The 19378-nt window shown below is 35.1% G+C and overlaps 2 protein-coding genes across 2 annotated transcripts in view; one reads left to right on the forward strand and one right to left on the reverse strand.

The window, feature by feature from the left end:
* Nucleotides 1-9590: 9590 nt before the first annotated feature.
* LOC134278244 (mesencephalic astrocyte-derived neurotrophic factor-like) lies at nucleotides 9591-17166 on the reverse strand. The gene is made up of 4 exons (XM_062760562.1): nucleotides 16905-17166; nucleotides 15166-15170; nucleotides 14853-14887; nucleotides 9591-10893 (listed from the first exon to the last, which is right to left on the reverse strand). Exons 1-4 carry the CDS (start codon nucleotides 17001-17003, stop codon nucleotides 10703-10705), a joined length of 330 nt encoding a protein of 109 aa, XP_062616546.1. The 5' UTR covers nucleotides 17004-17166; the 3' UTR covers nucleotides 9591-10702.
* Nucleotides 17167-17540: 374 nt separating this feature from the next.
* Nucleotides 17541-19378, forward strand: part of LOC134278250 (heat shock 70 kDa protein 14-like) — a 40288-nt gene continuing 38450 nt past the window's right edge. The window contains exons 1-2 of the mRNA XM_062760568.1: nucleotides 17541-17642; nucleotides 17845-17925. Coding sequence (XP_062616552.1) covers nucleotides 17586-17642; nucleotides 17845-17925 — 138 coding nt within the window. The 5' untranslated portion in view covers nucleotides 17541-17585. The remainder of the gene's footprint in view (nucleotides 17643-17844; nucleotides 17926-19378) is intronic.

Consider the following 19378-nt stretch of genomic DNA (forward strand, 5'->3'; position numbering starts at 1 on the left):
CACTGTTGATTACTTCAATAGAGAAAATACATGTAAATAACATGTTCAGTTAATTTATCTTGGCCTTTTAAAATATAAAGATTACTTGAATTAATTACAAATTGAGTAATATATCGTAAATTTCTATTGTTAAGAATTTAGATCTAAGGGCAGACCACTCTAACTGCAGAAAAATACCTTAGAATTGGAACTCCTTAATGTGCAGTGTAGAGGGGGTTCTTAAATGCTTTTAATTGAAATATCTTAGGTTGTTTGAACGATTGCTTCTGGTGCTGTCCGTCGTCATCACTTTTCAAACATAAATACACTTTGTAACTGGCGAAATATAAACAATTCAAAATTAGACCAACAAGACCAATTTCACCCAAACAGCTGTCTAGAATCATCTAGTCCAGTGGCTCTTGGAGAGAAGGACCGATGAGGGAGTGCGTAGCTTTACATTGAAAATATTTAGTGGAGAGACTAACACTACCTCCTACAAGTGTACATTGAAGATTGTTAAACAAGGACTCAGGGACAGGAAATTGACATAGCATTAATAGAGGGAACATATTCAGAAGCCCTTTCCACCAAAATTTTATGATATATTGCTAGGTGCATGTAATTTACATAGAGAATTGCATGTGATAAAGAAAATATTTTAAATTTTTTCTGAAAAGTTACAAGCTACAGATTGACGTACGTATAATTATTTTGTAAATTATATTATAATTCATATTTCTCCAAGCAACGGTTCAAATGTCAATATACACGTAGATCCTCCAAAGAACTTTGGACATTCCAGTTGTAAATTTTATTCGAATACACGCGTATCGTTACAGAGGTTTAATTCTAGACTTTCAGAGATAGAACACATTATATATATAAATATTTTAGGTGGTCGATTTACGGCCCTACAGAAAGATCACTGAAGAGCTCGTGTTGTTACACTCAGGTGACCGTGAAGGCCAATGAGCCTGTTGTCTCTGGCGGGAAATCAGAGGGTGATTCTGTTAAATCTGCGGTTAGTTATCGCTAATCATCAATTAAGGAAAAAAAATGTGAAATATTTAAATGAAATTGTAATTTTTCTGCTGAGTTTATGCATCACCCACTGTATGTGTTCAAATAATGCTATGTATAGACAGTAGGGTAGTGTTGAATTCTTGTGTTCTAGAGGAGTAGCTGTAAGCAATACAATTGTGAAAACTTAAAAAATATTGTGTTGTTGTATCTTTTAGACCAAACTAGAGGTACTGTGAGCAATGAGCTCACGAAATGATACCCCCCCCGCCTCCCATATTATTATAATGGCCAAAGTCCATGTTTTGCTGTGGCCGGGAAACCCATAATATGTGTCGGATCAAAAAAAATAAAATACGAGGTGCACGATGGCAATATGTAATAAAGATTCTAGATTCTATGAAAGTTTCATTACATTTCACTCAGTGGTGTAAGAGGAGTTGCGGATAAGAGATGGGTACCCCAAAGCGTAACAGACAGACGGACGGACGGACATACCGATTACAGTATACCCGACATACCGATTACAGCATACCCTCCCACTTTTCAGGCGGGGATTATAACAATTAAGGTTTCTTATCCCTCTATTCAATGATATAAATTGTTGATTTAAACCTTATGACCCTCCAAAAGAAATATATTCAGCTCTATTCGACGAAATCAGATGAACTTTTACTAAGTTAGTATACCCCCGGCGTTGGCTTTAACACGCCCGTCCCGGTATAAGTTTCTGGAGCAATTCCATTCCCATAAGTCAACTATGAGCCCTACTTTGATCAGTATTACACGTAAGCATCCAGGTATTATCATTATCACATTTGCTTCGGATGCTGGATCTGACCTACATTTTCTAGATGATTGACCAGCTTAAAGTTTTTGGAGAAGGTCCATTCCCAAGTAGCTATAAGCCCTACCCGGACCAAACTTGCATGGATGATGCATCTAGAAATGACACTATCACACTTGCTTCGGATGCTGGATGTGACTTACATTTCCAGATGAGTGACCAGGTTAAAGTTTTCGAGGAGCACCATTCCCAAGTAACTATATGTCCTACCTGAAGCAAACTTGCATTGATGATTCGTCTAGAGATAGACTTCTAATGCAGTTATAGGTCAGATTCAGCATATGAAGCTGGTCTCGAAGAGTCTATCTCTAGATACATCATCCATGCTTATTTGGTCAAAATATGACTAAAAATGACTCTTATGGAAAATATAGGTCAAATCTTGCATCCAAAGCAAACTTGGTAGTGAGTATCCTTAGAGGTACTGAAATATCGTCCATGCAAGTAAAGTCAATGTATGGTTTATAAATTTACTTGGAAATGGACCTGATTCAAAAACTTAGAAAAGGTAGGACAGACATGCTAGTGATCATTACTATTAAGAACAGTATGTCAAACAAACGTATAGGAAGCTTAAAAAACCATCTCTCTGTCATCTAGATTTGGTCTATTTGTGATTTTTTTTACTACAAAAAAAGTTTCTGGGACCAATTTAACCAGAAAAGCAACTGGTCATTTTGGACGAAAGAGATTTAATTATTGAATTCAAGACTTCATCTCTTCAAAGCAGTGATACAATGTGTTTATAAACAATAAAAATATTCTCGATACGTATTACTTCAAGGAGGAAAAACCAATGACAATTTCCTTACACACACATGTATTCATATTTCAACCATAACTAGAACAATTTCAACGCATCACTTAAAAGATGGATGAACAAGGCGGAATTTTTGTGCCCCGTATTTGAAGATTGGGGGATATATAGTTCTTGTCCCTCCTTCTGTCTGTCTGTTTATTCTCAAAAACTATAACCCTGCCCATAACTTTTAAATACTTAGAGCCATAGCTTTCATAATTTACATGTGTGTTCCTTTTTGTAGACCTTCTTTCGAGTACAAAGTTACAATTAAATTTTCCTTGGAGTTGGAGCTACTTTTGCCAAAAAACTTAAACTCTAACATTGGCCATAACTTTTGAGGCCTTCATATATAACAGTTGAACTCATTTAGACAAGACCTTCATTTGGATACCAACAATCATTTAACCTTGTCGAATTGAGATTTACCTACCTTTGAAAACTTAACCTTGGCCATAACTTTTGTACAGATGGTGCTAAGGTTTTATTACTTAACATATCTGTGCATTTTTATTTGGTGCTTGGGCTTTCATGTTTTACGAGTATAATTATTGAGACAAGTCCTTTTTTAAGTAACATTTACATTTTCCATCTCTTGACCTAGAGTTTGACTTGAGATAAATTTACCTTCATCAGAATGGTGCATCAGTGTTTCTCAAACACATTTTGTTTTCTATCTCCTCCCTTTTCAAAATTCAAAAACGATAAACGTCTGTGTTATATAATAGGTATTGCCTTGATGTACTTGTAATTCCAAAAGAGGAACGCGATGACATACTGTAATTTCTGATGGCATACTTCAGCCACGTAGCATCGTTCTTGAAAGTGGAAGGATCAGACAGAGAAAAAAAAATTTACTTACCTGAACAAAAATTCTTTTACTTACCTGAAAAAGTTGACAAGCAAAAAAAAGGGAAAAAAGAAAAGTTGCCAAATGTGAGACTGTCATTGGTGACTCTGGTGGGTAGTGATGTCATCAACAACATGTGAGACTGTCATTGGTGACTCTGGCAGGTAGTGATGTCATCAACAACATGTGAGACTGTCATTGGTGACTCTGGCAGGTAGTTATGTCATCACCAACATGTGAGACAGCCATTGGTGACTCTGGTGGGTAATGATGTCATCAACAACATGTGAGACTGCCATTGGTGACTCTGGCGGGTAGTGATGTTATCACCAACATGTGAGACTGCCATTGGTGACTCTGGTGCGTAGTGATGTCATCAACAACATGTGGAACTGCCATTGGTGACTCTGGTGGGTAGTGATGTCATCAACAACATGTGGGACTGCCATTGGTGAATCTTGTGGGTAGTGATGTCATCAACAACATGTGGAACTGCCATTGGTGACTCTGGCGGGTAGTGATGTCATTACCAACATGTGAGACTGCCATCGGTGGCTCTGGTGCGTAGTGATGTCATCAACAACATGTGAGACTGTCATTGGTGACTCTGGCGGGTAGTGATGTCATCACCAACATGTGGGACTGCCATTGGTGAATCTTGTGGGTAGTGATGTCAACAACATGTGAGACTGTCATTAGTGACTCTGGCGGGTAGTGATGTCATCACCAACATGTGGGACTGCCATTGGTGAATCTTGTGGGTAGTGATGTCATCAACAACATGTGGAACTGCCATTGGTGACTCTGGCGGGTAGTGATGTCATCACCAACATGTGAGACTGCCATTGGTGACTCTGGCGGGTAGTGATGTTATCACTAACATGTGAGACTGCCATTGGTGACTCTGGCGGGTAGTGATGTCATCACCAACATGTGGAACTGACATTGATGACTCTGGCGGGTAGTGATGTCATCAACAACATGTAGAACTGCCATTGGTAACTCTGGCGGGTAGTGATGTCATTACCAACATGTGAGACTGCCATCGGTGGCTCTGGTGGATAGTGATGTCATCAACAACATGTGAGACTGTCATTGGTGACTCTGGCGGGTAGTGATGTCATCAACAACATGTGGGACTGCCATTGGTGAATCTTGTGGGTAGTGATGTCATCAACAACATGTGGAACTGCCATTGTGACTCTGGCGGGTAGTGATGTCATCACCAACATGTGAGACTGCCATTGGTGACTCTGGCGGGTAGTGATGTTATCACCAACATGTGAGACTGCCATTGGTGACTCTGGCGGGTAGTGATGTTATCACCAACATGTGAGACTGCCATTGGTGACTCTGGCGGGTAGTGATGTCATCAACAACATGTGGAACTGCCATTGGTGACTCTGCCGGGTAGTGATGTCATCACCAACATGTGGAACTGTCATTGATGACTCTGGCGGGTAGTGATGTCATCAACAACATGTAGAACTGCCATTGGTGACTCTGGCGGGTAGTGATGTCATTACCAACATGTGAGACTGTCATCGGTGATCGACTCTGGCGGGTAGTGATGTCATCAGCAACATGTGAGACTGCCATTGGTGACTCTGGTGGGTAGTGATGTCATCAACATGTGAGACTGTCATCGGTGACTCTGGCGGGTGGTGATGTCATCACCAACATGTGAGACTGCCATCGGTGACTCTGGTGGGTAGTGATGTTATCACCAACATGTGAGACTGTCATCGGTGACTCTGGCGGGTAGTGATGTCATCACCAACATGTGAGACTGTCATTGATGACTCTGGCGGGTGGTGATGTCATCAACAACATGTAGAACTGCCATTGGTGACTCTGGCGGGTAGTGATGTCATCACCAACATGTGAGACTGCCATTGGTGACTCTGGTGGGTAGTGATGTTTTCACCAACATGTGAGACTGCCATTGGTGACTTTGGCGGGTAGTGATGTCATCATCAACATGTGAGACTGTCATTGATGACTCTGGCGGGTAGTGATGTCATCACCAACATGTAAATGTTGAAATGAAATGACCATAGCGTGAATTGAGAAATATACTTGACATAGTCGTAACTTTTTTTCATCCTGTACATGTATGCACGTGTGCATACGTACCATTTCTAAATGACGAATATACTAGTATTTGACATAGCCGTAACTTTTATATTTTTTAAGAAATGTTTTATACTCGGATGCAATTATGGTATATGCGAGATGAAATGGCCACCCAGCAAATAGATACACGTGCGTATTGCACGTGTACACGTGCGTACTGCACGTGTAATGCGTAAACTTGATTGCCTTTTAATGACTTTTAAAGGAAATGACTACAAATGGAGTTGGGGAGAGTTTGAGGAACATCGTTAACGGTCCCCGTTACAATTATGGCTAGTTTTTTTTATCGATTTAAACATTAAAAAGTAGGGTCACCTCGCTCACCTGAGCACTATGGCTAGGAAACAGCAGAAATCAGTTTATTTCTAAAAAGTTTAAACCCAAAAATCGTCCTAACCAATCCTTAAAGGAAAGAGCATATGATTTGAACAAACTTGAATCTACACTAACTAAGGATGCTTGCATATTTCTATGACTACCTTTGGCTTTATTGTCTATACATTTGAAATTACATTGTGCCCCCCCCCCCTCCTTGCCTAACTAAAATATGACCATCATGGCTTTGTTGTCTTTGAAATTTTTTCCCTATAAATTACTATGTAAAACTTTGATTGGCCATTGAGGTGGGGGGGGGGGGGGTCATTATTTAAATCTACACTACCCGACGATGCTTCCTTATTGAAATATGACTAATCATGACTTATTCTTGAGAAGAAGATTTTTAAAGAATTTCCCTTTTTATTTCTTTGTTAAACTTTGATCCGCCCTACTCCCGGGGTCATGATTTGAACATACTCAAATCTACACTACTTGAGGATGTTTCCTCCATAAGCTTCATCTTTCCTGGCAAAGTAGTTCTTGAGAGAGAAGAATGTGTTCAAAACTTGCCACTAAAATTTTCACTATTTCTGAATTATTTCCCCTTGAATGAGGGCATGACGCTTCATTTGTCCATTAAACTAAAATCGTCTTCACTCAAGAATGCTTGTGTCAAGTTTGGTTGAAATTAGCCCAGTGGTTCTTGAGAAGAAGTCAAAAATGTGAAAAGTTTACAGACAGACGGAAAGTCAGACTGCCGCCGGACAAAATGTGAAAGGAAAAGAAACGCGGTGTGTACACACCTTTGAGGTGAATTCAATTTATATCTTCTTTTTCCCATTTGATTTTGTCGTATAATTTATGAGATATTGAAACTTATGTATATCCCATATCCAATACCCCCCAAAAGTGAAAATCGGAAACTCTCATTATCTTCAATGTCTCCCCTGCGCATCTGTAACAGCCTTGTTTCGCCTTTGCATGGAATTCATCAGAGTGCCTCGGGTATATATTGGGCATGGGTAACCAAGCCGAAAAATTAGTCAAACACCCCACGCATGCGCTAGTAAGAGGAACACAACATAAAGTTTACCGAGTCAATTTTATTTTTATGCCCCCGTAAACGAAGTTTCGGGGGTATATAGTTTTTGTCGTGTCCGTCCGTCTCTCTGTCTCTCTGTCTCTCTCCGCAAAAACTTTCTTGCCTCTCTTTTGATTTAGTTGAGCTATGACTTTCATATTTCATAATTCCTTGTGACAAGACCTTTCTTTGTACCACCAAATTTGACCTTTTGACCTTGACCTTGGAGTTTGACCCACTTTTACATGAAAATTTTAAACTTTTACTTTGGCCAGATCTTTTTAGACACCAGGACATTTATACTTCACATATGTAATGTTTGTTGAAAGACCTTTCATTGGATACCAACAACCTTGACCCTTTGACCTTGACCTTGTAGACTTATGAAAAAACTTTAACCTTGGCCATAACTTTTGAACGGTAAGATATAGGGCTTTCATACTTTATATATGTAATCCTTGTGAGAAGACCCTTCATTGGAAACCAAGAACTTTTACCCTTTGACCTTGACCTTTGAGTTTGACCTACTTTAAAAAAGCAAACCTTGATAAATTTTAAAAACTTTTAGATATTTCATCCTTGTGACAAGACCTTTACTTTGCTAACAAGAAAATTTGTCCCTTTGACCTTGACCTTAGAGTTTGACCTACTTCAAAAAAAATTTTAACATTGGCCATAACTTCTGAATGGTTAATCTACATAAGCATTCTATGAAAGATCTTTCATTGGATACCGATTACCTTGACCCTTTGAGCTTGACCTTGGAGATTTTGCACTGATTGAAAAAACTTTAACATTGGCCTACTTTCAAATTTCACAATTGTTTTCCAGTGAGAATACCCTACTTTTGGTACCATTAAATTTATTTGCATTTAAGAAAAGTTTAAACTTTGCTATGTTGCCATACGGGGGCATCAGTGTTTCACAAACACATCTTGTTTTAAATTTTTATGCCCCCGTAAACGATGTTTCGGGGATATATAGTTTTTGTTGTGTCCGTCCGTATGTCTGTCTCTCTGTCCGCAAAAACTTTAACCTTGCCCATAACTTTTGATTTAGTGGAGACATTACTTTCATATTTCACATGTGTATTCCTTGTGAGGAGAAGACCTTTCTTTGGATATCACCAAATTTGACCTTTTGACCTTCACCTTGGAGTTTGATCCACTTTTACACAAAATATCCAAACTTTTACTGCGGCCATATCTTTTCAAAAGCAGATACCAGGACTTCTAATTTTCGTATATACTTTGTGAAAAGACCTTCCATTGGATACCAACAAATTAGACCTTTTGACCTTAGAGATTTCTGTACTCGTGAAACACGTTAACCTTGGCCATAACTTTTGAACAGCAAGAACTTGTACTTTCATACTTCACATAGGTAATCCTTGTGAGAAAACATTTCATTTGATACCAAGAATTTTGACATATTGACCTTGACCTTGGAGTTTGACCTACTTTTAAAAAGCAAACCTAGTCCATAACTTTCAAAGGGTTAGGGCTAGTGCATCCATACTTTACATATTTAATCCTTGTGACAAAACCTTTCTTTGGGTACCACCAAATTTGACTCTTTGACCTTGGAGTTTGACCTACTTTTCAAAATTGGTAACCCTGGCCATAACTTTTTAAGGGTTAGGGCTAGGGCTTTCATACTTTACATATGTATTTTTTGTGGCATGTCCTTTTATTAGATACCAATAACCTTTACCTTTTGACCTTGACCCTATAGATTTCCATACTTATGAAAACTTTAACCTTGGCCATAATTTTTTAATGCTAAGGGTTATTGCTCTCATTCTTCACATATGTAATCCTTGTGAGAAGACCCTTCAATACCAAGAAATTCGATCCTTTGACCTTTGACATACTTTAAAAAAACAAACCTTGATCATAACTTTCGAAGGATTAGGGCTATTGCTTTCAAACTTCTCATATTTAATCCTTGAGACAAGATCTTTCATTTAATATCAAGAATAGAGACCTATGACCTTGGAGTCATTATGACAGATATAAAGGGAAAATCTGTAAATTCCTTCTCAAAAACCACTGCCCCAGAAAAGCTGCAACTTTTATGGAAGTATCTCTGGATAGTGTAGATTATAAATTGTTCAAATCATTTACCCAGGGGTACAGTGGGATCACAACTGGTATTACATGGGCAGAAATCTTGTGAAGACAAGCATATCCAAAATTACTCTGGTGATTGTTGTGGTTGATGGGCCTTTTGCTTTTCAGAGGAAGTGATCCTTCAAGTACAATTATACCAAAAGTATTGTGGATTGCTTAAAATAACTTTTCTATCATGTCTCCATGATAAAATTGCATTTCCTCCAACCCATACTTCCATGAATTAAAACGTTTACTATACTAATTGATATGCCCAAAAAGATGGAAAATGAGGGACATCATGTTTGTCTTGTCTGTTCCTCTGTTGAAAAAACTTTCAGTTTTAAACTTTTAACAGTATAGATCAATTCCTTAAGTCTAGTGTAAATATTTGACAATATTTATTAATAATTTATGTCCTTTCAAAATTAATTCTATAAAACAAATGACATTTTTTACTTTATTTAATAACAAATCCAATGAAATTGATGTTACAATCCTTTCAAAATGCAGCATTATGCCTCTAAAAATGTTACAACTTACATCAACATATTCTATACTTGTAGTTTAAATAACAATACAATTTCGCAAAGACATATAACAATTCACAATATGCATTTTTTCCTCATCTCTCAAATATTTGTTCTTTCATAAATTCTTTCAACAAGACTTCTCGCACATCTAGATTCTTACATAACAGGACCCACACTGGCTCTATACATACACACACTAAAATCATAAAGATCACTTCTGTGAAAAGTTGAAACATACTTTTGTATCTATCAGTTGAAAAATACTCAAATTATTTTTTGCCTACAAATACTTAGTGTGAATTAATATGCTTTGCTCAGAAGACATAAAAGAAAACTAACCATTGGACAAAGCAAATAGAGAGAAAAAAAAACTTGCATATTTCATACAGTTTTAGTATCTAATGCAAGCTGTTTGGGTAAATAGGACCTTAGTTGTCCGTACTGAAAATTGACCCCCCCCCCCCACCCCCCACCAAAAAAAAGTAAAAATTCCCAAAATGACAAGCAAATAGAATTTTTCAGTATATTTATCCCAATGTTGAAATGCGAGATTTTGTAAAACCATGCAAAAAGAAATAGATTGTACCTACAAGCTTTCCGTTGTCTTTATTCTATAGAACATAATACATGTATAACAAATATTTCAAATTTTGTCCCTTTTTTCTACTGTTCCGAAGTTTAAAGTTAACACACTTTGCACAAAAAGGTGTTAAGTTTGCTTCTGCATTATGAAGTCTGTTAACATTTGCAGTTTTAATTAATCAGGACTACGGTTTTGTACTTCTGTCGTGGAAGGTTATAATAAGTTACCATGGGAATGAGAATATTCATTATCAGTACTGATACAGAAAATGTACCTTCTGCACCCTATATTCTTAATAAACAGTGAGTTAAATTTCCTCAATCTCTCCCATTCTTCATGTTAAATGAAAAAAAAGTAATTCCATGCAAACACTGATAAATACATAATCTGATCACACTCATTCAGGACAAGATGTAAATTCGTGTGAATGTGATATGTTGGTCTATAATTCTTCTCGTAGCTTTGCTGCCTCCGGTGCGTATTTTGGCATTAGTTCCTCCACTTTTTTGATGAAGTCTGTTTTTTCAGCACATCCCTTACATGCGTTGTCCTCTCCCCAGTCAGACAAGATCTTCTTCAAGTCCTTCACCTTCAGCTTCTTCAAAACCACCTTTGTTAAATCTATTTGTTTGTCTAAAATGTAAAATATTAATGGTTCAGTCAATTCATATGAAAATAAAGTTAAGAGTTGAAGACATGCACTTGTTTAGATCTTCAGTTGTAGCAATGTCTATCTTAACTTGATATTAACTGGCTTTCCACATGAAAAAACTCATGCAAGAAAACATAAGATCAATGAATATTTTACTTAACTGAGGTAATATAAACCTCTCCTTAACCAATTTAATATGAGGCCCTTGGGCCGCAAAGCTCACCTGTGTTACTTAAAACTGGCACAGCTAGGGTTTGACATTAAGATTTTGGAATACTAGACTCTGGCAAAATTTTACCAGCCCTGACTCTTTAACCACTAGCCCTGACCAAACTTGAGAAATAATTTCAAAGTACAAAATAGTGATAATTCTAATTTCTGTGCAGATGATGATAATCCATATTTAAATATCGACATTTTCCCGCACACATTTCACACAGAAACTAGGTCATATACATGTGGCTAATATAGTAATCTTGTATACATGCAATATTAATATTGATACCTGTTCAGAGACTTTAAGTATAGTAAAAATAATTTCATTACTATAGTTTTAATACTATTTACATCGTTTACCTTTGTCGTAAACATGAATCTTTCGAAAATGATAATGGTAACTACTTAGCAATTTTTGGACCGATAAATAGCTTATTTTGTTCCTTCTAGGAAAATGGCCGAGTATTTATGAATGCCGACAATGAACTGTTCTTAAAAATAGCACTTCAGTAAGCTGTCTGTAACATATGTAGTTTTCTTTCTACTATGCAGTTAGAAAATTTTTTATTTTATTTTTTCAGGGACAATAAATGATTTGTTAAAAAATGTCTAGGTTCCTTTATTTTTCTTGCACAACCAGTCGGTCTAGTACATCGGCATTTTACCCGACTGGACCCATATCTTACTAGACTCAGTCAGTCGGATGTGCCTAATGTCAAATAGTGATGAAACGATTGTCGCCGACGATCGACTGTCAATCGTTTTTGGTGTTCGATTCCGATTATCGATTACGTTTTTCATAATCGATTGTCGCCCAAATAAACTTGAACGATTTAAACGAAATAAATACTTACGCATTAACAATACATGTAAAACAAAAGGAGGTCAACAAATATGGCGTCTGAAGACGAAGTTAACCAAAATCAAGTAGAAATTTACCCATATCCAGGGAATGCATAGATAGAATGTTCTATCATTAAAATGATATTGTCCTACGGGCCCGGCTTTACGATAGAATTTGTTCCGTGTACTCGTAATGTACTGTAGCAAAAGAAACAGGCAATAACTCGGAATCAGTACATTTACTACAGACAATCTAAAACGTTCTGAATGTAAAACATGGCAGGTAAATTTGAAGCGAGAGAAAAACGTTGAGAACATTAATTGGATTTTCATCTTTATAAGGATTATTTTTGGGGGTAAAAGGCATAAGCAATCTCAAAAATGTTTGTTTTGATTAATTTGGAAGTTATTTCAAGTGCAAATCCTTTTATATTCTCCGCTCCGATTTGCTACATTGCAAGTATATGGGACGTATTCTAACTGTGGTGAGGCTTGTGCCGAGACACAGTTAGATTATTCTAACTAGGGAATGCAAAATCTGATGTCATGACAAACATTTTTAGTTTTAATGAGCAAATATGTTTTTTTTTTTGTTTCTTTGTTACTTATACGACAAAAAGTTGTCTCTAGCATAAACTTAGAATTTTTTTTTTTAGTTTTTTCATAAATGATAAATGCTATAAAGAAATGGAATTTTGTATTTGAAATTTTAATTACCAATTAAATCGATCATTGATCGATTAAGCTTCTCCGATTTTGACCGATTATCGATTGTGAAATTTTCCCGATCATTCAACACTAATGTCAAACCCTGCTGGCAGTTGAGTTCCTCAGAATATCTTAGGGCTTTCTATATATATATATATATAGACCACATATCTTCCTGCCCCCCCCCCCCTTCCTAATTCAAATGAGCCTTTGAATCCATACACCACAGAAATGCTTCAAGATGGCAGGGTTGAGGATTAAGTTCATCATATAAATGATATAATGAAATAACATCTTTAAAAATTATTCTTAGCTCCTGGACATTTAGCAGGAAAACTGTTTGGATGATAATAAAAAACAGTTACCCTTTTTTCCACATCAGTTAAATTGATTCATGTTTTAAGCCAGATGCTATATGGCATTCACAATTTTGAAAGAGGCACCATTGATCATCATTAAAAAATACACTACATCAGCTTGGTTTATTGATTTTCTGCCCAATAATAAGTTCATAATGAACATTTCATGAATAAAATTCATGAGGAAATAAATGAATTATTCATGATCACCCCCTGAATACCCATACCAAAGATAAATGCATTTATATTTGTAGTGCACTGTAAATCTAAAGTCCACACAACTTTTTAAGGCCTTTTTTCAGCACCATGTCCCTTTCCCCCATTGTCATACTTTTCCTAATTATAATCAACAGAGCCCCACCCCCCCCCCCCCCCATAAAATTCCACACACACACACAAACCAGAAGAATCACAATTTTTCATAACTATGCACTTAGTTAGTTTATTTAATCTTGCTCATCATAACAATATGCTTAATAGCAGTAAGACAATTAACATTAGTATATAGCTGCACTTTTTATTCAGTGCATGTTGATATTAAATGCAGGCAAAGGTGTGCTCTACATACTTGCCAACCTCCAGCATGTAAAAATCTGGTCATGACCAGATTTGGAAAGTAAAAAATCTGGCCATAACGCGTAACTATGCACTTAGTTAGTTTATTTAATATCCCACACACACGACATATTTACCATGATGAAATTTTATACAATTAATATATGTACTTATATATACACAGATACAAAGTATTTGTGTATTGAGAATTCTTTTATTGAAAAGGGATTTAATTTACTATGACAAAAAACTTTAAACATAATTTGCTTTAATTTACATATTAAAAATGAAAATTGAAGGTTTCATATTTCAGTATTGACCTGTAGTAAATGTGCATTTAAAAAAAAAAAGAAAAGCCTTTTCAGTTTCTGCTAAATTTGAAAGCATAGGTTCAATTTTGAAGTTATTTTTCCTCTCTCTTAATAAATTAACTACTGCAACATCTTTTTATTAAATTTGAAGTTAGGCCTACACTGTCTTTGATGCACTTAGTTATTTTATTTAATACCTGCAGCAAAGAAGAAGATTTTGAAAGAATTTTTTATTTCCCAAGATTCATTGATATGTTCATAAATATCGTTTCAAAAAATTCACAATTTTACAAGCACTTGGTTCAATCAGAGACATGTGTTTGTTAATTTCAATTTGTTCCTGTTGGCCCTGATAACGAAGAAGATTTTCTATCGGAAGCCATTTTAATTGACTTCAAACATTGATTTGTCAAAACAACACCCAGTTAATTGTTTACACCTGCACAGATAATTAATCCATCGGCATTGTTTACGTAGATCTAAGCTTGGGTTGTAACCAGGAAGTTAAAGTGCAAAGAAATCCTGAAGTTGTTAACAGAAACCCAAATCCGGAAATTTTGGAAATTATTAGAAGATTCATTACTTAGTTGGTTTATTCATATACCCAGGGCAAGAATCGGGTGATATGCATTTATATATACCCGCCGGGTCATGAATTAAAATAATCGGGTTACGGGTTGAAAAATCGGGTGTGACCCGACGAAATCGGGTGAGTTGGCAACTATGGTGCTCTACTCTTCAACAGTTTTGTTCTGATTTAGACATTATTAGTTTAGTGATTTCTTCAAACATGTTTACAAAAAGAGAAAAATCAAAGTGTACCAAATGACACTTGGATGCTTGTTACCATTCAATATGCTCAATCAGAAAAGCTTACTGGAGTCTGTGTCATTGCTTATATTTAACAAAAGAAAATCAATTGATGAACACTAAACTATACATACTTACCATATTTGAGGTCACAAATTTGGTTGTCTGCATCTCTATATTACCGAAAAATTTTTGGGTTTTTGGTTTAAGACTGGTTTAAAACAAGTGGGAGAAAAAGATATAATTCATTTTTGTTGCTGTTTAGGCAAATGAGTGAAACCATCCAGGAAAGTACAAAGATAAATTACGGAGGAAATTGGCTTGTAGGGGTTTAATGAATTCAAATAAAAAACATTTGGCGTGAAGATGGGATTAGTTTGAACAGAGAGGCAATGGAAATTTTTAGTCGACAGATTCAACTGGCAATGAAATGTAAAATTACATAAAATACCTATGCTAGGAGATGATAAAAGATTTTCATGAGATTTTTTTAGTTAAAATTTCAAAAATCCGTTATATTTTATCATACCGATTTAGGCGGGAGTCTACCGCTTTTTCATTCCATCTCCCGCCTACCGATTTAATGCAGAAATCTACCGCTTTTCTTCAAAAGCTTCGTCTAAAGTATTTTTGGTTCGCTTGGGTATCCATTTTTGAAGCCACTCTTATAAAATCTCGCTAGATATCGCGTGATTAGACTCGGAATCATACAAACGCTTTTTTTGTAAAAAGAGCACGGATTTGACAATGACAACAACACAAGAGACCAGTGATTACATTGTTAGATAAATTTCAACATCCCTGCCATGAATCAGTAATATTAGAATTAGATGAAAACATTTGACATCCTCTTTGCAGAAACTCACAACTTTATCAATATCAATTTTTGACCAAGCCATGTTAATCCTCATCGGGAAAGATTTATATAACGAAAGATAGGAACTTGTTTTAGATCTAGATTAAAATTTTATCATTTGTTTTGTTTAAAAACTGAATGAATATTTTGAATTAAATTCTATAAATCAGCTTCTTCACAAGGCTTCCAAGCAAAATGAGGTGAAAAATATTTGAATTTGTCAATTCATCAAACTTAAAGTCTTTTCAAATTTTTGTAGGTCATTTCATTTAAGGCTTATAATAAACATGTATATTACATGAACGATATGGTATAATTAAATAACAGCAATGCTACCGTTTCAATTTTCACAATAGGTTAACATGTATGATTTTATTTTGTGGTGTAGTTTTTTTTTTACTTTACTTTTTTTTAAAAATTATTTTAAACAACATATGTACAAAAAAATATTTAAAACATCTTAATTTTATTTCTAAGAAAAGAACATAAAAAAGTTGTTGAAATAAAATATCTATATATTTGAAAATTGATATATTCTTTTAATTTACTATTTCTTTCCAGGTTTCAGTAATGAGTATTTTCATATTTTGACATTGATTTACTTTTTGTTCTCTTTTAACATATAAGTAATTATTTTCATTTTTAAAATTTAATTATTATTATTAGCTTTCAACTTTGAATTTCAATTTTTATATTTCTAAATTCATAATTTGTCTAAAATCTCAAAAATAAATTCAGTATTTTCATATTTTGAAATTTATTTATTTTTTTGTTCTCTTTGAAACATATAAGTTTAATTAATTAATTTCTATTTTTTATTATTATTGTTGCTTTGAAGCTTTTGGATATAATCAATCTCTAAATTCTAAATTTCTCTAAAATCTCAAAAATAAAAAAAAATCTTAAATTATCTTAATGGCTAACGTTCTTAATTTAAAAAAAAATATTTATTACATAATATTTGATATATATCTTGCATAACAAACATATTAAAATTAAAATGAATAATTTTAACTTTATCTATAGGATTTTATAATTTTTACATTTTGTGGGATGTATTGTATATTAAATAGGGTCTTTCACCTTAAAACTATTTGGTATGAGATATGTAATATGCATGCAATCTTTGTGGATTAGGCAACCGTTCAGTCTGATCATCAGAAGATCCCAGGGGTTCTGGGTTCGAATCCATTAGGATACAGACACAACTGACTCTAGCTCTTACCTTTACTGACAAATGTAATGCATGTATGATGAATAAATACACGTCTCTTTTACAGACATATAAATTTTGTACTCTCCCACAACTACGGAAATTCTTACTAATATAGTACACTACCTTCACAGTTCTCCTTTGTGACAGGTTTCTTTGCTGAGCATACAACAGTCACATAAAATATACACAGCAAAACTGGAAACGATTTCAAATACATTGTAAGTAAATTTCCAGTGTTCGTTGATTGTTTGTCCGTCTCTGGTAACAAGATAAAGCAACGGAGAGAAATAAAACTAGAACACAAGGCTGTCTGCTTGTGAAATGTTTACCGGCAAAACAAACGTGGATCAGGAATCACATGTACATTTGTCAGTTTGTGATTGGTCAGGGATGATGCAACTATTTGCAGCAATAAATGTATTTACATCGAAAATGTGTAGAAAACCACTGTAGTCGTGGAATTTATGCAAAAGGTGCAGAGAAGTCTGTTTTATGATAGTAGCGATAAAAAATAATTATGTTAAGGTTATGTTGAGTAACTTAATGACCATGATAAAAGAGATATAGTCAAAAGCTGAAATATTTTTTTTCAGGATTAAATAGATAAATATATAGAAATAATTAGCATCCAAATATCAGTGGGTGCATTTTTTAAAAGAAAAAAAATAATATTATTAAAAATTTAATACCATGAAACTCAAAACAAAATTACTAAATAAATCAAAAGAGTATTCGTATTTCTGAGGGCCACTCCTTCCATAAATAGACCTTTATGTTTTTAAATCTCGCGTGATTAAATATGGCTGCCTTTGGAGTGCATTTTGGCACGACTTCGGCATGTCTTGCTGTTTACAAGGTACAGTTCAATAGTTAGTGTATATTATAGAGATATAAAATACCAAATTGATATTTATGCTTAAATAAGTTTGTTTTTAAATGTTGAAACGAAAGATACTTCATAAAATAATGGTTTATCACAATTAGTAACTGAGGAAATTCGGAATCAATGAAACAGGTGAATCATAAACATATTACATACTTTATATTGTGCTTCGTAGGACGGAAAAACAGATGTGGTGGCCAATGATCTTGGTGACCGGACAACACCGTGTATAGTAGCTTATACAGATCTTGACCAGGTAATATTTAGATGAACATTTTATCTGATAAAATGAAGTGTTTGCCAAAATAATTCATTTCTGAGAGTTTAATTGAAGGAACCAAACCGTAATATGTAGAGATAATTTGTTATAACGATGATTTAAGTTTCCCTTTCTCTTATAAACTTGGCATTTTAACTGCCAACTTTCTTAGGTTTCTATTGATGGACTTTTGCGAGGAGTGCTGATCTTTACAATTGATAGCTTAATTACTTTTACACCAGAATAATGTACGGAAGCTCTTTATAGTATAAATATGTAGCTTAACATTTATTTAAATGGAAAAAAACTTGTTATTTAAAAGCACAAATTAGTTGTCCTTAAAGTAAAATGAGAACTAACATACCCACAATGCCCGGCCTTCACAATCAAAAATACCACTAACAACATTAGGGTCACTACCTCTGACCACTATAAAGGTTATCTTGTCTGTAATCAATTCTCTACCTTCATACATGTCAAATGTCAAAGTAACCATCAACTGTAAAAGTCGGTGCTTCAATATTCTTCTAAGTGCTGTACAGATATGTTCATAGTCATACTATAGCCAGGCATATTTTCTGCATTGAAATACATTCAGAGATACATAGGTATACATTGACTCTAGTGTCACATGGCATAGTGTGTAAGTTGCATCACAAAACAGTGTTTTTATTTTAATATAAAGATCTCAAAACAGTTGGAACAGTATTTTTTTAGCTCACCTGAGCTGAAAGCTCAAGTGAGCTTTTCTGATCACCCGGTGTCCGTCGTCCGTCCGTCCGTCCGTCCGTTCTCACGAAATAATGGTTAAGTGACAGTTTTTGTGCCCATTTAAGATTTATGTGACTCTTTTGTTTTATGTGACTGTCACATACAAATTTGATTTTTTTTAGCAGAAATGAGTGTTATGTGACTTAAAAATCACTCTAAAGAAGTGTCACATAAAAAAATACGGACAATATTGTCCGTATATGGACGTCCGTCAAAAGGTTTTGAGATTTACCTCCCTTACCCCATGTATCATGTTTTGCGCCACATAATTTTTTTGGAAAAAGTCACATAAATTTGGAAAAAGTCACATAAATTTGTCAATCACATAACCTGCATTTCGTGGGTCCGTCCGTCTGTCTGTCCGTCCGTCCGTCTGTAAACTTTTCACATTTTCAACTTCTTCTCAAGAACCACTGGGCCAATTTTAACCAGACTTGGTACAAAGCATCCTTGGGTGAAGGGGAATTTAAATTGTAAAAATCAAGGGCCAAGACCCCTTCCAAGGGGAGATAATCAAGAAAATACGAAAATAGGGTGGGGTCATTAAAAAATCTTCTTCTGAAGAACCACTGGGCCAGAAAAGCTGAAATTTATGTGGACACATTCTGGGGTAGTGTAGATATTAAATTGTAAAAATCATGACCCCCGGGGGTAGGGCGGGGCCACAATAGGGAATCCA

This window comes from Saccostrea cucullata, unplaced genomic scaffold (genome assembly GCF_032062105.1).
Source record: "Saccostrea cucullata isolate Sc308-1 unplaced genomic scaffold, CSIRO_AGI_Scuc_v1 ctg853, whole genome shotgun sequence".
NCBI classification, from domain to species: Eukaryota; Metazoa; Mollusca; class Bivalvia; order Ostreida; family Ostreidae; genus Saccostrea; species Saccostrea cuccullata.

Bases quoted from the DNA above. Each gene is read 5' to 3' on its own strand.
- LOC134278244 (XM_062760562.1), bottom strand. From the start codon at position 17,003: ATGTATTTGAAATCGTTTCCAGTTTTGCTGTGTATATTTTATGTGACT. The intron at 10,894-14,852 runs GTAAGTATGTAT...TTTACATTTTAG, and splicing joins AATTTGTGACCTCAAATATG to ACAAACAAATAGATTTAACA.